This window comes from Leuciscus leuciscus, assembly GCF_965113295.1.
Source record: "Leuciscus leuciscus genome assembly, chromosome: 4".
In the NCBI taxonomy this organism is placed as follows: domain Eukaryota; kingdom Metazoa; phylum Chordata; class Actinopteri; order Cypriniformes; family Leuciscidae; genus Leuciscus; species Leuciscus leuciscus.
This window is the reverse complement of record NC_138728.1, coordinates 48,549,732-48,573,196: the sequence shown is the minus strand read 5'-3', so window position 1 is coordinate 48,573,196 and position 23,465 is coordinate 48,549,732. Positions and strand designations below refer to the sequence as shown.

The following is a 23,465-nucleotide window of genomic DNA, read 5'->3' as shown; positions in this document are numbered from 1 at the left end:
TCTATTATTATTATTATTATTATCATCCATGATTACAGTATTCCATTAATACTAAAATTGTATCTACTATTCTATATCAAATTCTATTGATATATTCTATTATTAAATAGTAAATTCTTAGGCTACACTCACTCACAAATACATTACATAAATAGAATGTAGAAACGAAAAATTTCTCAGATCCACTGTTTATGTTGACTGCAAGATTCTAAGTTAAGGTCAGCTAATTAGTGACTTGCTGCATTCTATCATGATAGCGTGACTTCTATGAGTCTATCAGTGCTGCACAGCCTAATCAATACTCTTAACCTTAGTTGAAAGATTGCTGCTGCTAGGTTTAACTGTAACAACATGGTAACACATACTATCACCAATCAATACTATTTTCCACAGTAGAATCTGCATTTGAAAGCCTGGTCAGTCACTACTACTGCTAGTTTATTTGTGTGGCTAGTTATTTTGCCTACTTACACTCTGCTTTATGAAAAAGCTTCGTATGTCCCCTTTCTTCTTCTTGGGTGGCATAGCTGATCTATCTACAAAGTACAAAAAGTGGCAAAAAAACGGAATAATAAAATGTTTTACTCTGGCCTTTGTATGTGGCAGAGAGACAGCCCTGGTAACTTACCGTCGGCGTCGTCGTCGCGCGCGCACACACACACACACACACACACACACACACACACACACACACACACACACACACACACTAGTGATGCGCGGGTCGGCTTTTTTTCCAACCCGCGGGTCCCGCATTTATGAAATTATTTGGCCCGCCCCAGCCCGCCCCGCACCACTGTATCTATTTTTACAACCCGCCCTGCCCCGCCCCGCCCCGGCACCGGCGACCATTAAATAGACATGCATTGTAATGGAAATGAAAACAGCCTTTATTACAGCCTGAAAGTGCAGAAACATCGCCCTGTTAACTGACAGCAACAGACGATTAAGTATGAATGAATGAAATGAACCATTTATCAGGTCATGTGATAACATTTTTTAAACATTTACAAAGCAGCGTTTGTAATCATCTAATAGGCTGGCCAACAATTTACAACCTAGTACGCTACATATAACCAATGAACTTTTGATTATTTAGCACATGGAAATGTTCATTTGGCGTTTTTGCGTTCGCTGTGCAAAAAAAGAATGGCATCCACTGTACCGGGGTTTAATCTATTTCTCCTAGACTCCAGCACCCGGCCAGCAGAGCTGAATGTGCGCTCGCTTGATGCGCTTGTGGCCGGGACACAGAGTATCATTTTTGACAGCTTGGAAAGCACAGGAAAGGCGATTGACTGGGACTGCCAGAAGCTAAGAATGTCCTCTCCGTCCCAGCAGAACTGTCCCTCAATGTAGCACTGAACCTCGTCTTTCTCGGCGGCAACTTCACTTTCATCCTCCCACTCACTAAACGCATCTCTTTTTCTTTTGACTCGCTCGGCTTCGTCAACTAAAAATAAAATATAACAATATTTAACCTTTAATACATACATTAGACCACTATAGCTAAAACGCCTATGTATTTGCTGGTGTTACAATACTCACCTCGAGGCACCGGCTCTGGCTCCCTCAGACTTGCTGGAGGTGTAAGCGGCGCACTGTTAAATTCCCTGACAAGTTTTCTGGCCTGGTCGTACACAGCGTTTCTCTCCTCCGCTTGAAACATCTTCAGGGACTTAAAACGGGGACAAAGAAACGTTCCAAGCTTGTGGGTGACGCTGATGGACATTTTCTCATTTAGCAGCTGCGTTGCCTGTGCCCGAATATAAACCATGTACTCTGGATCACCGTATTGGGGCTCGCAGTGTTTCTTCAGTTTAAAAAACCAAAGCACGACCAGCTGAATAGTTGGATACGTATCACCCTCCAACTCTTCACTCGCAGTTCTAAAAGGCAGCAAAAACTCAGTAACTGTGTTTAACACATCCAGCTGAATGCCATCCATTCTGTGGAGCTGATCTTTCTCCTGCAAGGCCTGTTGGATTTCACGATACTGTTTACTGACTGACTGCATCATTGCAACTTTACTGTTCCAACGGGTTTCACATTCCTGTGTCACAGTGTGTGGGAGTTGTACTACAGTCCCGGATTTTTTCAGGTATGTCACAAGGCTTTTGCACTTTGCAATGACATCATTCACGTCGCGCATATATGTTGGCGTGTTCTCTTTTACATCAAATGTGTGTTTGAGAACGATGTTAATGACATGGGCTGTGCACGGCACCCACTTGTAGCTGCGAAGGGCAGCTTTTATGTTTGCGCCCTGGTCACTTACAAACATTACTTTTGATATGCTGGCAGGTTCAATACCAAAGTCATGCAGCTCCTTAATAATTTGCTCGTGGATGTTGTGCGCTGTCTTTTTGAGAGTAGAGTCAAATTCAGCTGTGCTTATGACACGGCTCTCCAATTTCCAGTCGTCATTAATGAAGTGACCAGTAAACGCCGTGTATGATCGTTTGTTGAACTCATCAGTCCACATGTCAGTGGTAATAGCTATGCCACAATCCAGAGCTTTATTTATCTTCTTTGAGAGGATTTCTTTTTTTTCTTTAGCGGTCGCTTTGGCTCTGTCGCAAACAGTTTGCCTGTGAGGGAGTACACTGCTGGCATCCACACGTCCGTAACGTGAACCAATGTTAATTAGACACTGGGCTACGGTATGAAATCCATCTCCAGATACTATGTCGAAGGGCCGCAGGTCTCGACAGCACAATTCAACACAAGCGTCTGTGACCTCGGACTTGACATGTGCTGGTACTACTTTACTTTTGAGGAAAGCGGTAATATTTTGAGACGTGCCACTGTCGTCCTTTTTCTTAGACCCCCCATAAACATGTCTTGACAGGCTGGAAGTGCCCGTTTTGTGGCTCTCGTGTTTATATAATTTTTCACACGAGTTGCACTTCACGTAGCCGATACTGCTGTTGTCTCCTGCTGCAACTATTTCTGAGAACCGGTCCCAAACATTAGATTTAGCAGCCTGACCTTCTTTTCTTTTAATGATGTATATTCCCGACCTCAATTTCTCCCTCACCTCGTCTTCCATCTCCACTTTTATTTTTTCCTTTTTTGTAGCTGGCGGTGGGAGGCTGGGAGGCTGGGAGCTGTTTGGCGCGCCGCTTTCGTGACGTGTCACGTGACGCCTGGGCAGTGGGCAGTTGGGAACATCACGCAATTTACGTTGCGGCGACCTTCATATTGTAACCTTATCAAATAACCTAATAGAATATTAAAATACATATTCGCAAATATTTAATAAAGGCTGACATTTTTTTATTTTGTTTTTAATGACCCGCCCCAACCCGCCCCGCAAATAAAGTGACAATTTCTTTACCCGCCCCAACCCGACCCGCGGGTAACCCGCGGGGTCCGCGGGTTATGAGACGACCCGCGCATCACTAACACACACACACACACACACACACACACACCACCCGCTCGCTGCCAGTGCAAGCACAAAAGTAGTCCCGGCCCGCGCGTGTAGCCTGTCAGATACACCGCCGGCAATCAAATTACGCCGTTTCTTGTACTGTCGTTGTTTTGGCCGTTGGAATCGATCCAAATAGCAGCGCAAAGATCCAAATAGCAGTTCAAAGGAGCTTGCTAAATATTGGTGGGGACAAATTTGTCATCTCAAAATATTGATTGGGACTAGTACCTAGCGTCCCCCCCTAAACCTACGCCCATGTTATTACATATATGCCTCCCTTTCATGAAGCCAGACTGAGACTGATCAATTAGGGAATCCAATCCTAATTTTAGCCTGCTAGCAAAAATAAGAGAAAACAGTTTGGCATCAGTGTTTAATAAAGTTATGGGTCTCCACCCATCTAGAGATAAGGGATCCTTATTTGCCTTTGGCATTAAGGTATTTACCCCCTGTCTGAGAGATGGAGGTCAAATTCCATTATTTATAGATTCATTAAACATAGCTAAAATAAATGGGGAAAGCGCATATCTGGAAGCCCATCATTACCAGGAGATTTGTTGTCCTTGAGTTTCTTAATATTGTAGATCATTTCTGTAATACTAAGCTCTTTCTCACAAATGATGCCAAATTCATCATCAACAAAAGTACTATTATCCAATCTTTCTAAAAAGGACTCCATTAAGGAGTACTGTATTTCAGAGCTAGAAACAAAGTTTGATAAAATTCTTGAAATTGTAGATAAATCATCTGTGACAGAATTATTTATGCATTTATTTATGCGTAATTTATTTATCGATAATCTTTCACCATTTCTTTTTTACAAAGAATACAAATATCTTGTGTTTTTTCACCATGCTCACGCCACTTTCTCCTGGAACGTATGAACGCAGATTTTGCTTTTTCCTCATAATGTTTATTTAAATCCCCTTGTAATTTGATGAGATTTTGAGCTTGTTCCTCTGGTAAATCTGTTTTATCACACAGGGCACCAAACTCTTGGATGATGGCTTGCATTTTGACCCGTTTATTTTTGCCTCATTACTTTACTCATTTTAATGGCTAAAATCCCACTGCAGCCCATATTGGTTAGTAATTACACCCTGTTTATAGTATTTTTCAATTATATTTAAGACTTCACACTTAAATTCATCATTTAATAATAAAGAATTGTTTAAAATCCAGTATCCACTTCTGCTCACGTTCTTTCTATTGTCTTTAGTGGTGATAAAGATGTGAATAGATTTATGGTCTGTAGAGCTGCAGGATCAATAGTAACGTTGTCTATCATGATGTCGACTCCTCTGATATTAACCATAAATCTGTCCGGGACTGCAAAGACAAATCACTATTTTGAGTTTTGGGGGTTCATTTCCCGCCAGATATCAACAAGACCTAAATGATTGCATAACCCAGAGATAATCTTGCTGCTAACATCATCTTTTACACCTTTGGGAGGCCATCTATCTATGTTACTATCTGGGACTACATTAAAATCACCCCCAAGAATAAATTTAGCAGATTTGTAGATTTACAATTAGTACCATAAATATTAGCAATAATATATTGCTTTTTAGAGTCCTCTAAAACGTTTATCAGCCACCTTCCATTATTATTACTATCGTTGTGAAGAATTTTGCCCCTGAAATTCCCTCTGAGAATAGCGACCCCTGCCGATCTATTTGTACCATGACTCCACCAAATGTCCTGACCCCACTGACTCTTCCAAAAAATTTAATCAGCCTTTGAACTATGCGTTTCTTGTAATAAATAAAAATACAGCCTTTCTTTTATTTATGTCCTTAACATTAACCCACTATTGCATAGCGTTGCCATATGGCAACAATTACTTTATCTTAATTTTCTAAAAAGCTGTGATATAAAATCTGTTTTTACAGTTAGTTGTGAAAAGGGGGGTTTTACTTTGAAGGAAATACAATTTATGAGGTTGTGACAGTGCAGTAAACTATACGGCCATGTTTACGTTTACTTTCACTTTTAACGGAAAGGGTGGAGTGAGTGATTATTGGCGGAAAGGGAAATGGAGGTGAGGCTTATTTAATAAGGTGGATGGAGGACACGTCACCGGGGTATGTTTCGATTCGTGAGAAGGAGAATAAAGTAAATGGTTATCATGTGGAGTGGAAGACGGCGTTTGTTGAACTGAGGCTTCCCGCGCACGCTGTCTGATGCGACGTGGAGTTTGACAATTCCATAGCGACGCACCTTAAAAGACCGGCTGTTGTTGGTGAGCGGTTCACTCTCAAACGAGTCCAAGGCCGTTAAACTTCCTTCCTGGAGCCAGGCGAGGTCCAACTACACTCTCCAGTTTGTGATTCCGTCCGCCAAAATTGGTCAGTGTTCCCGACGCGCAATCTCACACTACACTCATTCACACGCTATCAGACACACACACATTTCATTCACATCCGCACATTTGTTTATTGCTTATTCGTGCTTTTTGATTAAGTTGGATGCATTATCGTTGATCTTTGAAGTTTTGTATTTTGTTTGAGTTTTCACCCGCGAAATGTGAATTCAATGTGTTTTTTTTTCCTCTTTCTCTTCCCACACAGCAAAAGGACTCCGCGGCGGATCGGCCGCGGAGGTATCGCGGCTTCCGGAACGGACCCGCGAAACGGACCCGTATCGGCGTCCACTTGCGCGCAGTGACGGATCCGCAATGAAGGCGGATCGTGGACCCGCCGTGGCTCCGTACGGCCTCCGCTCTGCATCCGCGATTATTGATACACATCCGCCGCGGACTAAAAAAATAGTGGCTCATTTGGCCCGGGGTCCATTTTGGACCCGTTTATCTCATTTTTAAAATCCCTTCTGTTCTTGCTGTAGGCTAGGATAAAATAGGATTAACTAAACTATAGGATAAAACCCAAAACTATCACTAGGCCTAAGTAACCTATGTTACTACAGCATATAGACCTTAAGCTTAAAATCTGCATTGCATTGCCTTGTATTTTTAACCTAACAATATTTATAGGCCTAACAGAAAAGTTCCAATACAAGACATACATTTACTGTACAAAAGTAATCACTACTCAATAGAAATATGAAATTGACATTTACATTTATGAAAAGTTGTAGGTTAAAGGCTATGCAGTTTTTGTTAAGTATATGTTGGCTTGGCTAATCTACATTCATTTTGCAGTCAACCTAATTTAATGCTTTATAGGCCAAGGTCGGTGCAAACATAAAATATTTTATCAATTAGGCTACAACTTCAATGAAATGCTGCACGATGCACAGCTAAACTATCAGAAAGTGAGTGAACAACAAGAGGTTCAATAAAAATGTTTTATTGTTAATCACTTCTATCACATGGATGGAGGCGGGACACGTCTCCTCGTTGCCCGATCTGCCGCCAGGTTGAACCACCTGATGGCGTGCTTTGTGACCTCCGCATCCGTGGCTGAGCGTGTCACTGTGTTTTTCCTCACAGCACCTGTAATAAAACAGACAGATATGTTTATGTTTATGGTATGAGATGGAATATTAAACGAAATATAGTAACACATAGCAGTTGAAGATGGAGATGACTGATAAAACAATTTTTTTTTACTTTGAATTAGAAATGTCAAATAAAGATATATTGCGGTCTCTGCCATTGAGACATGGGTACGTTATAAGTGAAAGACACCTGAAGCGCGTTTCGTCTCAAATTTGCTGGTTTGAATGAGCCGAAAGCCAGCGCGCAAAGGGAGCGCGTGCAGCGTGTTAAAAGCTGTATCACCCCAGTTTCTACACATCTATACGTTAGCTCCTTTTATCAGGCACAATGGGATCTCTCTGTTCATAGAACAACAATGGTGAGTACAGAATCCAGCAGTTAATAACTGAGTCTTCTCTTACCACAGGACAGTAATGGCAGAATGCAGCGGCAGATAACGGGGTCTCTCTGTTCATAGAACAACAATGGTGAATACAGAATTCAGCAGTTAATAACTGAGTCTTCTCTTACCACAGGACAGTAATGGCAGAATGCAGCGGCGGATAACGGGGTCTCTCTGTTCATAGAACAACAATGGTGAGTACAGAATCCAGCAGTTAATAACTGAGTCTTCTCTTACCACAGGACAGTAATGGCAGAATGCAGCGGCGGATAACGGGGTCTCTCTGTTCATAGAACAACAATGGTGAGTACAGAATCCAGCAGTTAATAACTGAGTCTTCTCTTACCACAGGACAGCAACAGCGGAATACAGATCTTCACAACGACACACAGAGCAGAACTTCTCCTTTCTCTAAATGATTAGTTCATCAATAACTAACCACTTATAAATGACTTACAACTGAACGTTATTATAAAGTTCAAAAGAGAACATCAAACGTCCAAAAAGTCTATGGTATAGGATCCAGTCTAAAAAAAAGGCTACACTGTCATATTGGGAAGATGGTTGCTGTGATTTTTAAGGCTGCCCTAACATTTACAAACTATTGACTTCCAACATATTTAATATTACTTTGAATTATATACTTACTGAAAAGCAAGGTCTTTGTTGTCATCCTATTGAATGACTTTTTGTTATTAGCCCCCTTCCAGTTAATTTGATGAGACACCTCATCTGTGAAGATCCTGCCCAGGATGTTCCAGGTCACCCTCTTCACATCCTGGCCTCCAATGGTGGCCAAAGAAGAAATCTAAAAGGCAAAGGCATCTTTTTTAAATAGACAGCAAGGTAAACATTTCTAAGCTCAAGTTGAATTTAAAGGTGCATTTAAAATATTTGTGTTCCTTTTGAAAGTGTCCAGAAATGTAGAAAAAGATAGAAAACTTCTATGTTTCTACTTTTGTCTCTAAAGAAAAAAAAAATTCTTCTAAATGATGTTTTATTAAAGTTCGGGAGGAGCACATTCAGATAATTAACATGGGTGGAGAGGTGTATAGATTCAGCAGTCTCACCTCAATCCATTGCCAGTTTAGCAGCATCCCTCTGCCACCCCTTCTCCACACTTATAGTCCTAACTACTTACATACGGAGGGAGTACTCTGTGTTTGGGCCGAACTCGGAGCTCGGAGCCCTCTCCCCGGACAGCACGCCATATACACATTAATCTTTACCCCCTCTAATTGTAAGTGTGAACTCGTGAAACATGAAACATGTACTTGGATCACACCCTCATGGACCTGTGTCACCTTTAAACACATTAGCCATGTTTCCACTGTCGGGCCAGGGTCGAGCCAGGCTAGTGCGTGCCAGGGCCAGTCGCGTTTCCACTGTCACTTCCGAGGCTATTAGCCCGGCACGACCCGTTTAAAGCCCTGGCCCGACAGTGGAAACGCGGCTAATGTCAAACCAGGGAGATTGTCGCTCACAGACAGAATCTTACCACTGCTTCAATAGAATATTTGCAATAATCATGGACAATCAATAAACCTAATGGCACCATTCATATTAAATAAGAAAACTCACCACTCTCTGTCGAGCTGGGCCATTTGATGGTTCTTTTAAAAAGATTTCGAATGCCTCCACTGCCTCCAATTGTTCCAGGGGAAACTGGATATTTTCAGGCATCTCGACATCTGGCCCCGGGGTGCTGTTCAGCCTGCTGGTGAGGTAGTTCACCTTTGCCACAAGCTGGTCCTGTTGTTGTTTGATTGTTTCCAGCAGGCTAAGGATGTGGACCTCAGCCGCTGTTGACAAATATGAAATATAGTTAAAATGTAGTGCATTAAAATATATCATGTTTCAGTGTTTATCCTCATTACTCATAATACTGACATTAGTTAATGACAAAAGTTATTGTCAATAACTAGGGGTGGTGGTGGTGGTGGCGCAATGGATAAGACACATGCCTTTGGTGTGAGAGACCCGGGTTCGAATCCACTGTGAGACACCAATGTGTCCCTGAGCAAGACACTTAACCCCTAGTTGCTCCAGAGGCGTGCGACCTCTGACATATATAGCAATTGTAAGTCGCTTTGGATTAAAGCGTCAGCTAAATGAATAAATGTAAATGTAATGAATAAATGTCAAAGTTTGAAGAAAATATGTGATGGCTGTGGGAGTTTTTTCCAAAATTTTTGGCACAGAATGACCCTCTAGTATTTGTCAGTTATTGCTCACCAGAACAGGGAATGGTATCAGCCATTCTTCCCCCTCGCCATGTTGGTCTATATGTCAGGCTTGGACAGGCTTCCTCTGTTGGCCGCATGTTGAGGGCTGGTGTGGGGGGTGGAGGGAGTTGTGGAGGGACTGCCGTTCCTGATCCATAGTGAGGTGAGCGGTGTGTGAGAGGGGGACATTTTTTATTAAATGGTAGTAATCTGTTAATCATGACTGATAATACACATGGGGCCTTTCTATTCACTAATATTTCAGAAATCAGTCCCTACCTTGAGTAACTCTGCGCATGGTAAATGCGGGTGCAAGGAGTTGAGGTGGTAAAGGGTTTTGCTGTCCTGCCCCATAGTCAGGTGCTAAGGGAGAGAAATTGGTAAATGGCTGTGATCTGTTAACCATGGTAGTCTGCAAGGCTGCAAGCTACAGGGCAAACAATGGCAAACAAAAAAATCTCTGGTCATGCTAAACATGAATTTATGTTTCAACATTTTGGTATTCTACCTATTTCAACCCCATGAATGGATTGACATTGAAAATCTGAGATGGTAATGCAGATTTAATCTATTAATTTGAAACAGAGTGACCATTGCTGTGTTAATATTGATGGGGCCACTGTATTCAATATCATTTCGGAGAACAGTGTTTACCTAGACAGTTTTCTCCAGGTTGAGAATTTACTCTGCTGCCTGGCACTCGGCGAGATGGTGGAGCTAAAGGTATGGATACAAGGAGAGGGGAATATCTTTAGCACTAAGAATGTTAACCATATCTTTAATATTAATATTATGATATGTTATTTCGATGTTAAGAGATTATTCCTTACTCGGCCAGTGCAATTGGCTTGAGGCTTCAGCTGATACACCAGGCATCCTCAGAGATGCAAAGTCACCATTTTCTTCCTCACTCTCATCAGAGTCCCCAAAATGATGGCTGTTAAAAAAATTGCCAAATATACATAGTACAAGCATCTCTGGTCTATTTTTGAATGTTACGGGAAAGAACCTTCCTATTACTGCATAAACATAACAAAAACAAAACAGAACAGAACACACTTACACTGGCTTCCTGAATCTTTTTTCCGGCAGCTCCCCCTCCTGCTCTGCGTCAGACTGTAGGTCAGAGGTGTTGCAGCCAGTCTGATACTGATTCATTAGCCTAACGGCGTCTTTGTAGTTGTCTAAAATTGATTATGTTAAAATGAACATGAGTTTCAAATTAGCTGTAGAGCTGCACAGAGTATTATTATTATTGATGATGATGATGATTATAATAATAATTATTATTATTATCATCTTTATTTAACCAGGTTGGTCTCATTGAGAACACAAAATATCTCTTACAAAAGAGACCTGACCAAGAATAGCATCAGTAGATATATATGGAATATTTTAAACAATGCAAGGCAAAGACAATTTCATGGGCATTTTCAGAAAATAGAAATAATACGTTATTTCAAGCAGAAGGAGAAACAACCATGAAATTATTTTTAAACAAGAGTTTTATGAATTGGCTTACCACAAGTTCTGACGATCTTTACCTCATATTTTGGCCAGTTTGGCTCATGCTTCTCATTGTTAGCGGCTGCCCTTTTCACCCGTTCAGTGCTCTTAAAGCTGGGCCAGTACACCATCCCATCATCATACCAATCAACTGGAACAACAGCAATGTCCTTGCTTGCTTGGAACTCAATTAGGTGAAAAGGCATCCTTAATGTAGAAAGAAAGAAAAGGGGTATTTATTAATCATCAAAAAGGAATAACATGACTAAAGCATGCACAAGTGTAAAGTGTATACAAATAAGCAAGTAAGATAGCCTGAAAGTTAACTTGAATGGTGCCCCAGGGTGGGAAGAAGTATAAGGAAGGAAAATGTACAGGTCATAATAGCTAGGTAGAACTTAAGCACAACTGTAAAGTAGGGTACTATTGCAATTTTTTGGGCAGAATGTGTTGGGGTGTTGTTTCATAAAAAAAATCATTGCATAATGTTAATAATTTAGTAATTATAGTCTATTGTATTGAGAAAGGTGGGACATGTATCAAATTGCATGTTAAATTCAGCATAAAATATCATTTCCCCTGGCATTTTATTTCGATGTTAAGAGATTATTCCTTACTCTGCCTTTTACAGGATAATATGTCATCTCATATTTTGAAAATGTGAAATTATGGGTGTAATCAGTGTATGGAAAAATACCAACTTTGTGAAATACTTACAGCAAATATTCATCCAGACAGAGTAATGGAAGTCATAGTCAGTAGTCAACTATATTATTAGAGTTTTTAACTTTAACTGATTGTTTAAACTGATTGATTGAACTGATTTGTGTGTTTTTTTTGTTGTTTTTTTCATTTAGTGGAGGAGGGGTATGGCCACGAAACCATCCCTGTATGGCAAGGCTACACATTTCTGTTGCAGCGCTGACACTTCAACCGACTTCAGCTCATCAGATTGATCATTTATGACAAATATGTTCATTCTGTCGGAGTTGAAGGGATATGTATAGAATAGAGACTGCCGGGAAAATTCAGTGTAAATAGCGTACACACCATTATCATTTTGGATAATGTTTTTGATAAGGCACACTTTATCCCCCACCAGAAACATGTTGTCCCCTGTTGTTAATTTGATGGTCCACCTTTCAACTCGCATTTCCCCATATTGCGCATTTACTCCCATGCCAACAACAATTGGGCCCACAAAATGCTCCCTTTTCAGTCTAATGTCTGCATCAGCATCCAATTTGGTAGCTGTAACTTCCGAAAGGCGCCGAATGAGTTGAGCTAAAGGGAACTCCGGTTTTCTAATGAGTTTTTTTATTTTCCCAAGGTGGTTCTCATATGGGAATGCTGAAAAAGAATCCAGACAGCCATGCCTCTTCACCTCGTCTGCCAGGTGGACCAGACAGTGGACATTGTATACAATCTGGTCTGTCCCATACAGCTCACCAAAATGGTTTACAAAAGATTTTAGCATTTGTCCAGCATAGTCAGCAAGGTTGAGATGTTCAGGGCTTATCAAAATAGATATAGCAGTTGACAGGAGCATGAAATTGTGGTACATGTTCCGGTCCAGGAATCCTGCCAGCACCACAGGGCCAGTGTACAGTAAGAACTGTCGGAATTCAGTCGCCTTCCAACGGTCCAACTCCCTAAGCGACCGTGGTCTCCTGGCAAACTCAATTGGCACGTAGGGCCTCATTGACTGGAGTTTGCCTGACATCCTGTCTACTATTAATGCCGGCAGTCTTACTGTTAACGGACCCCGGAGCCAGGTCTGGAGCAGTTTCCTTACAATGCCCAAACACACTAGATGCATATAATCCAAGGGAAACTGCGATACCATGCCAACTTTCACATTTTTAAATGGATGTGGCCCCTCGTGGTGGTGTAGTTCATCAACCTTCATATTGAATGAGATGTCAGTTCTCTGGGGGTGCTCTGATCCAGGGAACGTCATACGCCGGTTCTGGTATTGCCCTGGGTGTAGGCACTTATCGCACCCATGGTAAGCATTATGGGCCTTTGTTTTTTTTACAAAGGACCGTGCAGGGGCATCACAGATTACCGTGTGAAGCTTCATTTTAAGGTTCTTATCTCCAATGCAAAACCCAGCCTCTAGCTCCTGTAGTTCATTGACAAAATCAGATAGGAACTCTGTGGCCGAACTAGGTTTTTTCGGTCCACAGTAGGCCCCAATGACCACAGGTTCCTTCATGGGGACGGTAACCAGTAAGCCAAGGATGGGCCACAGCTGTACAGTGGAATTTTTAAATAAAGGTAGACCATCTATATTAATCTGCAGCCCCAATGTCATGCCCTCTGTCAGTGTTTTGGCATATTTGCTTATAGTGGCCTTCAAAGAGGGAAGGATGCCAAAGTGATGGTAGTTCCCCCCAGCCTTCTCCTGAATAGCATAATGTGTTTTTGTCTTGAGAAGGGTCCTACCATCCTTTGGCAGATTGGGATGGGTTAAATGGAGTATACTCAGCAGTGCAGTCAGCGCAACAAGGGAAATGCCAAAACTCACTGCCCAGTTGGCAATGTTATCGGAAAGTGATGTTAGGTCATCATCATTTTCAGAATTCGAACCTGATGTCCCATCCCCATCACAATACATATCACCAGGGCCGGCCCTGGCCAGCCCTAGGCAAGATTTCACCTGGTGCCCCTGGAATTTTGTTCATAAACTTACACAGAAACAAACTGCACAGCTTTGTCTTGTTTTTCTTTATTTTGAAAATATTTTGGAAACACACACACAAACGTATTATAGATACAATATAAATATGTTTATATTATATTGTTATTGCAAAAAAAACTATATTACAGAAACATTGCTTTTCTTTGCTTTCCTTGCCTTTCTTACAGCATATGTAACATTCCAAAAATTATAAATAAGAGCATTGCACAAAAAATAAATAACTATATACAAACTTGAATGAACTATGCAAATGTATAGCAAATGTTCTACAGTCTTACTCGCCTTGCCTTTCTAGCAGCAAAGTCATCTATGATATCATCATAAGACAGCTGTTGTGAGACCACATGATTTATGCTAATGACTGAAAGTCCACTGAGACGTTCTTGAGCCATTGTAGATCTCAGGTAGTTTTTAATCAGTTTGAGCTTAGAGAAGCTCCTTTCAGCAGCAGCGACTGTCACAGGTAGAGTGGCAGAGATTCTCAGAGCGACCCACATATTGGGGAAAATTTCCATCAGCTTCTTCTCGTGCAGGAAAGTCAGGAGCTCAATGTTTGTCATATTTTTTGATGGCAGATGTGGAAAGTTTTGCATTTCTAATACAAGTTCTCTGCCATCAATGTCTGGCTGTCCATCATGGCTTAAAGCTGTGCTCAGGGTTTGACAGTGCTCTAACAACTCTTCTTTGGACATGTTGGGAAAGTTGAGGAGAACTCCAAATTTGTCATTCACTTCCCCCAGGGTCTGAAATCTCTCATCTAGTGAAGAGAGGGCTGTATCCACGACTACGTTAAAAAAATGTGTTTCCAATTTTTTAAGTGCATCACCAATAGGCTCATCTGGAGCCTCGTAACCAAAGTGGCTTTTTGTGGTTCTCAACCGCTTTTGTTTGATTACAGCTTCCACGTTCATCTCCTCACACATTTCTTTGGCTGTTGCCTGTGCACTAGAAAATCCAGTATTTCTGTAGCCGTCAAGAGATTCCCTGGTTTTTTTCAGCATGTCAACTGCCACATCTAGCTGCATGGATGGTGATTGCATCTGTTTACTCACATGCTGGATCTTGTTGAGAATATCATACCAAATGACTGTGCAAATAGAGAAGCGGTAGGATCCAATCTCCTCAGCCAAAGACTGGGCTTCAACTTTCACAACTGGGTCTTGAGTAGTTTCCCTCACCTCCAGAAGAGCATCTCTGACTTGCCCAGCCTGGTACCTTACTGCCTGGATGCTGTCTATCCTGCTTTCCCACCTGGTCTCTGACCATGATTTCAGGGTGGTTTTGACGTGTTTCAGGAGGATATCCCATCTATGGGTGGAGGCTGAGAAGAGTTTGAACAATTTTGCTACATATCCAAAGTAGCCAATGGCATCTGGTGAGCTCTTAGCAGCATCAGCTACCACCAAATTTAAGGAGTGGGCACCACATGGGACAAAAAAGGCCCTTGAGTTCAGTTGAAGCAGCCTAGCCTGAACACCTTTATTCTTTCCCTTCATGTTGGCACCATTATCGTAGGATTGTCCTCTGCAGTCCTCAAAGGGGATGTTCAGCTCCTCTAGTCTTTTGAGGATGAGAGCAGACAAACTTTCCCCGGTTGACTCCTCTGCTACAAGAAAGCCCATGAAATGTTCTTTAATTTGTGGCAATTCTTCTTCCAGTGAAACAATCCTGACAATCACAGAGAGCTGTTCTTTATGACTCAGATCAGGGGTGCAATCTAAAATGATGGAGAAATACTTTGAGGTCTTGATCTCTTCCAATATTTTTTCCAGTATTTTTGTGCTTATTGAGTCTATGAGTTCATTTTGGATTCTTTTGCCCAGGTAATGTGTGTGACTTCCAGCTCCACTTTCCACCCTACCAACATGCTGCTTCATTATTGGGTCAAATTTGGCCATTAGCTCCACCTCTTTACATTTACATTTACATTTACATTTATTCATTTAGCTGACGCTTTTTTTTATCCAAAGCGACTTACAATTGCTATATATGTCAGAGGTCGCACGCCTCTGGAGCAACTAGGGGTTAAGTGTCTTGCTCAGGGACACATTGGTGTCTCACAGTGGATTCGAACCCGGGTCTCTCACACCAAAGGCATGTGTCTTATCCATTGCGCCACACCACCCCTCTTTAAGAAAATTGCCATTGTCTGGTTTGTTTAATGTGTCTGTGGATCCCCTTAACCCTCTGGGGACCAAAAACGCGCCCGCGCGTTTTGCTCGTTTTTTTTTTTAGCAATGAAAAATAAACACAAAATGCTCTGTTAATTTTGATCTTTCATTTTCGTGTAATACATCAATCGATCCTGTTCAGTTTCTATTTTTTTTCTGTATACTCACAATACAAATAAAGTGTTTTGCTTTTTGACAAATAAAGAAAAACTAACATGATGCTATTTCTGCCTTCTCTCTGTCAGTAAACTCCCATTTGAAACGCGTTCGAAAATTATCTATAACTCCGCGAAAATTCAGTCAAACAGGCAAACAGACCCACGGGCATAAAGCTTGAGATCGCAGCTTTTAAATGAAGTAATTTATATAAAAAACAAATATTATCAGCTTCTGTAATCTGTATAAAAAGAGAGCGACTCCAGTCGAGCTCATTAGGAGCCATTCAAAAGTAATTTGACCACGCCCCGGAGAGCGCGTGCTATTCAAACGCAAATTCTGAGAACCATTTCAGTCTGTGAAACGCCCCCACATCAGCTGTAAACAAAGAGGCATAATATAGCCAACCTTATGGAGAAAATTTTCCGTGCTGATATGAGGAGCAGATCCCGCTGAGGAGTGAGGTAGGCTAAGTTATCCTTTCTCAAGTGTTAATGTGGAATAACGTTATGGAATAACGTTGTAGGCTTATGTAAACAAAAAGATGAATCGCGTTTCTATAATATGAATAGCGTTTCTGTGAGATGAATGAAGGGTACATATTTGTAAAGACTGTTTAGCCTAAATATGAATCGCGCGTCTGTGTGTGAAAGAATAAACTGCTTTTACAGTTACAGTTACTGCGTTACAGTCAGGCGAAGTATGAAAGACAACATTTTGTTGACTAGATTTGGGTACAGTTTTTACTGTAGAATATACTGTCACATCAAATAAGCTTTTCTGCTCATATATATAAAATACTATTTTGTCAAAAATAAAGTCATAGACTAAGATGTTCCAATGTTGGCTATATTCAAACTAATGAATACATATGATAAAATGTAGGCCTATAATCTTTTTTTTTTTTTTTTTTTACAAAGAAAGAGTACTTTTTTGCAGAAATATTGCTGAAATTGTAATTATTGTTGTAATTGTAACCTTTTTAATAAAATAGCAAAACATATTTACAAGATAGATGTAAGCAAAATCTTAAATGGTCAATATAAGTCTTCTTCAAAATATATATTTTGTCTTTGCATTGTGGCTCACTCAGTGTCACACCTGAATGAATGGCTAATTATGCAGAGTCATTATGCAGAGTGGGTGGGACTAAGGTGTAAACTACTCCTCCCCCTCGCATATTGGCTTTCCAAGCAAAACCTGTTTTACACCATTTAAATCAATGTATTTTTTTTTGTGAACGATAAAGCAAGACTATTTTCACATAATTTTGAAGCTAGAACTGAAAGGGACAACATCCATTAGTCAAAAGTCTTGTGGGCACATATTTTGTATGAGTTTTGTGGTCTTATTTCAGCAACTTTCATTTTTATTTTTTTAAATAACCACGCATAAACATTATTCTCTTAAAAATACAAACATCTACATACATGTTGCTCGCATATTATGGGTAGGCCTGTTTGTGCTATATAGAGTGAATTTACACCTTTGCCATTAACATGTTTATAAATAACTGAAAAAAGCACAAATGTCAGGGCATGTCAGAACATCTCAAGGGCCCCAAAAACAGCTTGGTCCCCAGAGGGTTAAAGCAATGTTTCTTTCAGCTAAGGACTGAATTATTGCCACCAGTCTGGTAAGCACCTCTCGCCACCTGTTTCTCTCTGCCTCAGCGAGTGCCATCTCTTGCTTATCTATGGTCAACCCTTTTGCAAGACGAACCTCTAATTCCTTCCATGTTGCCATGTTTGTATTGTGCTCATGGCTATCCTCATGGACCTTGAGCAAGTGGCTTGCATTTTTCCAGTCCTTTAGTCCTTCTTTAATCAATTTGAAATCTTTCTGAGAAAAGATTTTGCAGCAGAAGCAGTACAAACTGTCCTTCTTTTTTGAGTACATTAGCCAGCTTCTTTTGATTTTTTCTCCATTGACTAAGACTCTATTAAAATAGTCATGCTGACATCTTCTCCCATCTTTTTGTTTCGGAAATGTGAAATTGCTTTTTATATGATATGGTCCTCTGAGGACAAACTCTGTTCTTACCTTCTCAACTAAAACAGATGGCCAGTCAGCAGGGTCTAATGGTGCAGCCTTTTTGTAAACTGATGCTGAATCGCTGGGCGGTGCTGAAGTGGAGAGAAGAGATGTGCTTGATGCTGAATCGCTGGGCGGTGCTGAAGTGGAGGGAAGAGATGTGCTTGATGCTGAATCACTGGGTGGTGCTGAAGTGGAGGGAAGAGATGTGCTTGATGCTGAATCACTGGGCGGTGCTGAAGTGGAGGGAAGAGATGTGCTTGATGCTGAATCACTGGGTGGTGCTGAAGTGGAGGGAAGAGATGTGCTTGATGCTGAATCACTGGGTGGTGCTGAAGTGGAGGGAAGAGATGTGCTTGATGCTGAATCACTGGGCGGTGCTGAAGTGGAGGGAAGAGATGTGCTTGATGCTGAATCACTGGGCGGTGCTGAAGTGGAGGGAAGAGATGTGCTTGATGCTGAATCACTGGGCGGTGCTGAAGTGGAGGGAAGAGATGTGCTTGATGCTGAATCACTGGGTGGTGCTGAAGTGGAGATGTCTGCAACAGGTGGCCCAGGATTTGCAGGGACGGGGTTCAGATATTTCAAAAGTGCATCTGAAGAGAGAAGAGGAGGATTATATGTGACCATTGGGTGTTACATTTTATTATTAAAAAGCTGATGATAGTGAAACTATAAAAATATGGCAGCACCTAAACCACATTATAGCTTAAACACACAAACAGCAAGAATAATTACATCTGGTATTCATGCACAAAACTCTATTCATTGAGCACTTCTCTAGCATACAGTAGTTACATTTTCAAAATTAATTTTGAAAGTGTTTGTTTTCCAGTATATCTGGCATGGCAGCAATGTCCTACTAACTACACTTTATGATGTTATAACCATGAAACAGAGGAGAAACGTAAATCTTTATTTAAATTGAATTTTAATGTTGCTATTTTTAATAAATCCATATATATATATTACATTTATATAACAACATTTTATGTAGGACTCATTTTAAATAAAGATTTACGTTTATATAGCAACATTTTATGTAGAACTCATTTTAAATAAAGATTTATATATAGATATAACATTACTAATTTAGCCAATTCAAATAAAAATACCATAAAATACTGCACAAGTTCAACTAACTATGTCATAAGCTAATTCAAATTAGCGAACGTTACAGGCATCGTTGAACTAACTTAATGCAACATAGATAAACTGATCATCATTACCTACCTCTGTCTTTTTCGCGTTTTTCTTCCTCTTCTCTTCTTTTTTTTCTTCCCTGGGCACCAGATGGCTTCGGTCTTTTTGACATAATGACAACTTATCAGTGTCAGTGAATTCGGCCATCTGTCACTCACAATCACACACAGGTAGCGGATGTTTTTTTTTTTTTCAGCAGGGCGGGGGCGGGGGAGATTGATGCGTCACTCAGACCGGGGTGGATCGGGATTCGGGAAAGCAATGTTGTAGTTTTGTCTTTATGGGACGATCGCTTTTTTTAATCCACAATATTTAAGTTGTATTGGTAATAAAAAAATAAATAAAAAAAATATTCATAAAAATAATAATTTGGGCGCACGGGCGCCCCAAGAGGTGGGCGGCGCCCTTAGCATTTGCCTATTCCGCCTATGCCCAGGGCCGGCCCTGCATATCACCAAAATCTGCCTCCAATTCCATGTCCTCTTCAGTTAACACTTGCACCTCTGGCATTGCATGTGCAGCTGAAGAGGGTGGGGCAGTGTTCTCAGAAAGAACTCTGTCATCTGCCACAATTCCTGTCATGTCCATATCAGTCATGTCAGTCATGTCTGTCCTAATTTGATTAATCCTTTTTTGAACGTCTACACGTGTCCTTCGCCTTACGGTTGATAAGGAGACAGGCACAGTCTTTCTATTCATTTTTGTTCTAAGAGAGAAATTTCAAGAAAGACAGGTTGCAGGGTTTTTTTTCAAGAACGACAAGTTGCAATCAGGTGTGTAAAATTGATCATTGTTTCTAATGTTGCATTTAAATAAATACATTGTTGAATTGTGGTGTTTTCTGTTTCATTGCTACAAACTAGACAAGAACAGAGAAATAGAGCAACATTAAAATTTGGGATGCACTTCTTGATTCGGCCCCATGAATAGGTCTAGATTTACATTGAAAATTAATGTTTAAAAAAATCTCAATCCAGTTGGGACGTTTTATTCGTGCCTTCGTGGACTATCTGCTTGGCTTTGACATTTCCTTTGTTTGTTTGAAAATAAATATATTAAGTTGGTATTCATTTAACAATAATAAAAAAAAAGATCTAAAAAGTAGGTATTCATGAAGACCTAATATTTGTTTGATGTATAACAGGCCTTGTGATTTGAAACATTGGCTTTGATTTGTAACAATATTATGTCATGAGAGGGGGTTCTGCGAAAAATCAGCAGCTGAGCTGACCATACCTGCCAATAAAACCGGACATCAGCTGCTGTTAATAACCAGAAGTCGGAGGTGGATACCGCTTTTAGCTAGGCAAATAAGTTATTATTTCAATTTATATAATTTTCTTTTACTTATTTAAATAAACAAGGCCTACTTCTATCAGTAATTATTTTATTAAAAAAGGTTTATCAAATATAAATCAAGTAACGAAGATCATAGACATGATACAAAAAAACAAACATTAAGCTACATTTGAAATTATAAATTTCCCCTAGATATTCAGCAGCGTTCGTGCATAGAGGCTGTCGACCGGAAGGGGAGGACGTGCCAGGGCGGGAAGTGCCCTGATTGGCTCAAGCGTTTGAGCCGCCTCGCCATAGGTTCGTGCAGTATTTGCTGCAGCACAGCCAATGACCGCTCTAGACGCTCGTGTGTCTGCTATGAAACTTTACTCACAAAAAAATTGGCTTCAATATTCTCGAGAAAAGGAGTTTTCCCGTAATACAAGACCTCTCGGAACACAAATTTAATTGAGAAAGGTCATAACACTTGTATATTACTGTTAGTTTAACTGATTTTATTGTTCTAATTTGTAAGTCGCTTTGAATAAAAGCGTCTGCTATATGAATAAATGTAATTAATATAAAAGTCATTTGGTGTCCTTCCGCTGTTTATGAAAAGTCATAAAGTCGTAATTACATGACTCAGCAGAGCTGTCTGCTCTAACGGTACTGAACTCAAGCGAAATGTTATCCGCTCCCTCGAGCAACTAACGTTAACAGTGACAAGACGTCGTCACTCGCGAAGTTATGGCAACCAAATAACAGTATATTGTATATAATATATTATAATATATTTGCCTATAGGGAAAGTGACAAACAGCGACGAAAGCCGTGACATGAAATCCACACTCACAGGTCCCGTGAAATATGACAGCTAACGTTACAGCTTATTGGAAAATATAGCATTGTGGACACTGAATTTGATTAATTTAACTTAACGTTACTGTTTATCAGACCCCAGACGACACAAGAAATGTTTATGTTCACAAGGTATGGTTTCAATGTAACTTAGACGGTATAACATTAGCAGAAGCCCGCACTTTTGAGTTTGACGTTCAAATAGGCGGCATAGTTGTCTGAACCAACTCAAACAGTGATTAAAATGCTGTAACTTAATTTTCATTATATAAGAGGATGGCTGACACACACACGAGACAAAAATTGGCAAAATGCAAACTAAATAATGCACAGCTAGCTAGAAGCTAGCGCTAAACCATTAAGTGAACATTCTAAAGTTGTCCTAATATCAAACAACGTCATTACAATCATTAGTATACAGTGATTTAAAAAACAATGTTTACTGTGAATGTCGCAATATATCAATAAATCAATATACTTACTCAAAAGAGGGTTCAACACAACCGCGTCACAGCAAAAATATTCTCGACTGATAAATCGGCTCTTGGTGACGTGCTGTAGTCCAACCGTTGCAGTAAAAGGCGCGTCCGCGTCCGAGCATCCGGCATGGGTCCGCTCAGGACCCGCTGTTTGACAGTAGAATTTACGGAGCCTCCCGGAGGCGGAGCTGATCCTCTGGGCGGCGCCAAAACGAATTTGACAGTCACGCGGGTTTGGCGACTTGAACGCGGATCCGCATAGGAGTCTCCTGCTGTGTGGGTTTTGTTATATGGAAAGTTTGGCGTGAATATGGACACACGAATCTGCCAGTGTTGACGCCCAGCTAGAGTGTGACCAGTATGACCTGGGATTTCGTTTACAGCGTTTATGTGATTGTGTGAACACTGATTTTGAACTGTGAAATTTACCTGTCACGTTAAGAACTATATCTGCCTATTTATTTATTTACTGTTTGTTTGGTTTTTTCGAAATAAGTACTGTCTATGGACATTATGTAATAAATTCCAGTTAAATTGAACCTTGTTTTGAAATATTAGTTTTTTGTGTGTAATCAGTGGTTTTCTTTGCTATCCTGGGTTGTTTGTTTTTTTGTCAGTTTTAGAATTTCGTTAAAAAAAATAATAATTTAAGTTTAGGGCAGTCACCACCACTGTTACAAGGTCACATGACCAGGATATCCTGTTTGCCAGTCCTTTTTGCTCATGGACATTGACATACAAACATCACTGTCTGGGGCTCCCGAAGATTGCCTTTTATTCTGAATTTTTGAAAATTTTCATCAAATAAAAAATTGAAATCACTATCTGGGGTAAGTAAACTTTAATTTTTAAACATTAAATTCAGTTTTGATTTTATACGTATTTTGTAATATGCTAAAATACATTTGTTGCCATATGGCAACTATATGCAAATATGGAAACGTCCTGGTGCATTCAACCTAATGGAGTCCCATTGACTTACATAGCATGAAACTACTCTGAGACTATGTTTACAACTTTTGCTTATATTTTAAAGGTAAAAACATTATAATTTTTTATATTTTGTGATTTAAGCTATTTTGTAGGTTATCTGTAACATATTATCCCATTTTATTAGACCGCACAGACCACTGGCCCTTGCATGCATCTGAGAAGGGCAGATGCAAAATTGTGCATTGCACATCACAGGCATTGTGAGAAGCAAGTGTTCCAAGTGTGCAGTTTTCCTCTGCTTCACTGCAGAGAGGAACTGCTTTGTTGACTTTCACAAGGCATGAAGAGAATGAAATGAAATGAAACAGCAAAAAATGACAGAATGAAATGAAACGAATGAATAGTGTATTTCAGTGAGACAGGTTCCAGGTTCCTGGTTATTATTACCAGACATTTCAGATAACTGTTGAAATTATATAATGTTTTTACTGTATAAATGTTTGTTTAAATATTTCACTAAGTATGAGATGGATTTGTTGAGTCTTGTTTTAAATAAAATGAGTTTTTTGAATTTTTTTTTGATTTTATGGTACTTTCCACGAATGCATATTGTTGCCATAGGGCAACAATTTACCAA

General features: G+C 40.2%; 1 protein-coding gene and 1 pseudogene across 2 annotated transcripts in view; both read right to left on the bottom strand.

The window, feature by feature from the left end:
- The window catches only part of LOC309497057 (NLR family CARD domain-containing protein 3-like), a 170,010-nt pseudogene that overhangs the window by 103,982 nt on the left and 42,563 nt on the right, over positions 1-23,465 (bottom strand). The window lies entirely within an intron of this gene.
- LOC309496439 (uncharacterized protein) lies at positions 6,766-22,177 on the bottom strand (the record flags this gene model as incomplete). Its single annotated transcript, XM_082166430.1, has 10 exons — positions 21,899-22,177; positions 11,029-11,219; positions 10,570-10,690; positions 10,337-10,443; positions 10,161-10,223; positions 9,786-9,869; positions 9,517-9,654; positions 8,863-9,083; positions 7,930-8,089; positions 6,766-6,893 (listed from the first exon to the last, which is right to left on the bottom strand). The coding sequence occupies exons 2-10, from the start codon at positions 11,216-11,218 to the stop codon at positions 6,766-6,768; spliced, it is 1,212 nt and encodes a 403-aa protein (XP_082022556.1). The 5' UTR covers position 11,219; positions 21,899-22,177.